The sequence below is a fragment of the Helobdella robusta genome (genome assembly GCF_000326865.2).
Source record: "Helobdella robusta unplaced genomic scaffold HELROscaffold_95, whole genome shotgun sequence".
Classification (NCBI taxonomy): Eukaryota; Metazoa; Annelida; class Clitellata; order Rhynchobdellida; family Glossiphoniidae; genus Helobdella; species Helobdella robusta.
This window is the reverse complement of record NW_008705542.1, coordinates 212,211-214,766: the sequence shown is the minus strand read 5'-3', so window position 1 is coordinate 214,766 and position 2,556 is coordinate 212,211. Positions and strand designations below refer to the sequence as shown.

Here is a 2,556-nt window from a genome sequence, read left to right as displayed (position 1 = left end):
ACACAGACGGACACACAGACGGACAGACACACACAAACACATACAAACACATAAACATACGTACGTACAAATAAATATACCATGTGACTGCTGTAAGCCCGCATAGATCTCAGGTCGTAAAATGGGTATTATTATTGTATTTGTGTGTATTATACCATCATCATCATCATCATCTTCACCTACGTACAAGATGGTATAGGAGTAACACTTGAATCACGTCGTTATCAACTGCCACGCTTTCTTTTATTTTTCCTCTCTCTTTCTCTCTCTCTCTCTCTCTCTTTCTCTTTTTAACCTTTTTTTCTTGTTCTCATTCTTTCTTTCTCTCATCATTTTACTCCTTCATTCCATTATCTGCATCATGATGTACTCGATCAAAATCTACGTTCCCGAACAGTGTTGCTTTTATTTACACATACATATTGCTTTCTCTCTCTCTCTCTCTCTCTCTCTCTTTCTTTCTCTCTCTCTCTCTCTCTCTCTCTCTCTCTCTCTCTCTCTCTCTCTCTTTCTCTTTGCATCTTTCATACACACAGACACATATAGACACATATACTTCTACACATACAAATATAGATACATATATATATATATATATATATATATATATATATATATATATATATATATATATATATATATATGTATATATGAATGTAATATGTGAAGGTATAGTTTGATGAAGTTCTTTCATGTTATAACTGGCATTCGTTATTGTGGGGCTGATGCCTTGGATATTAAGCTTGTCAACTGACTGTGTGGTAGTGAGGATGATGGTGATGATGGTGATGATGAAGATGATGATGATGGTGATGATGATGATGGTGATGATGATGATGGTGATGATGATGAAGATGATGGTGATGACGATGATAATAAGTTTAATGACCCTAGTGATAACGAAACGAATGTTGGAATGAATAAAAAGTGAATTAGTGAATGAATGATAGAAAAAAGTGAATGAGTGAATGAATGAGTGAATGAATAAATAAAAAAAGTGTGAATGAACGAACGAACGAACGAATGAAAATGAATGAACAAAGAAATGATTATCAACAACCTACTTACCTTGAGATAATACAATCAACAGATTTAGTTAATTAACATTTATATAAGAAATTATTGGATTAAGACTGTCAGAAATGCAATCATTGAAGGAACAACATGTTATATAATAAACTATTAGATTATTATTATTATTATTATTATTATTTGTTGTCATTTTTATTATTACTATTATTATAATATAATTTATATAGTAATTACTGAATTATAAAACAAAATTTTTTGAAGTGAATTTAACAATTAGCTGGAAATTATCATCAGATGTCATCAACACGATGATGTGGAAATTTGTTGCTTATATGGGAGAAGCTTTCGTACGTACGTACGTACGTATATATGTGTGTATGTATTTATGTATGTATGTTAAAACCAAAACATGATGAGTGACACTGAACCGTCAAACATCAAGTAAAAATGTATGTATGTATGTATGTATGTATGTATGTATGTATGTATGTATGTATGTATGTATGTATGTATGTATGTATGTATGTATGTATGTATGTATGTATGTATGTATGTATGTATGTATGTATGTATTTATGTTGAAACCAAATCATTGACGAATGACACCAAAAGCCAAGCGTCTGACTAAATTTGATTTTATTTGCTATAACGTCACTCAACCCCGTCGGCATTCAACTCCACATTTTCCAACACACAGACGCGCAAAAACCGCTGCAGAATGCACGAGATATTATTCATAGCAAAAAAATATTCCCTACTATCGCCTGACCTAATACTGATATTTTTACAAATCCCGGAGGTGTTACGGTCCATGGGGCCGAGGACCTCGATACAAATCGGTAAAAACTCCATCGAGGGGAGAGCTCCGTCGTACTTTTTGATCTTCTCGTCAGATGCCCGGGTTGCAGCCAAACCGCTTTCTTTGCTAGTAAGCTGCACGTAGCGCTCAGCAAAGGTGCCCGGAACGGTAACGTAACGGTATGTATGTATGTATGTATGTATGTATGTATGTATGTATGTATGTATGTATGTATGTATGTATGTATGTATGTATGTATGTATGTATGTATGTATGTATGTATGTATGTATGTATGTGTGTGTGTGTATGTGTGTGTATTTTTGATTTTTGGGTCATTGTCAATTTGTCAACTTCATTAAAACAATGTCTTGTAGTGTTATATTGATGGTGTAGTTGTAGTGGTTATTTATTGCTTACATATAAAATATCAATATTAACAACCACAGCCACAACAGCCACGACAGCCACAACAGCCACAAAGCAGTTGTTAAGGTAACAGTACTACTAATACCATTAGTTTTCGAAGTAATAGTTTTCGTAATAGCAGTAGAAGTTGTTGTTGTATCAACACTAGTCTTAACAAAAAGCCAACAAAACCAACGAAGTTAAATCTGAACAAATACCTGAAAATGCAAAACACGCTAACGACAAGTTATCAAATGGACAATAAAATATTCAGTGAATAATTTGGTAGGTCACTCTAGCAATATTAGTAGGAATTATA

General features: G+C 33.2%; 1 protein-coding gene across 1 annotated transcript in view; it reads left to right on the top strand.

Moving 5' to 3' along the window:
* HELRODRAFT_182905 (hypothetical protein) overlaps positions 1–2,323 on the top strand; it is a gene marked incomplete at both ends in the record, with an annotated part of 2,794 nt that extends 471 nt beyond the window's left edge. The window contains 2 exons of the mRNA XM_009033622.1: positions 1,730–1,960; positions 2,279–2,323. Coding sequence (XP_009031870.1) covers positions 1,730–1,960; positions 2,279–2,323 — 276 coding nt within the window. The remainder of the gene's footprint in view (positions 1–1,729; positions 1,961–2,278) is intronic.
* Positions 2,324–2,556: the final 233 nt, after the last annotated feature.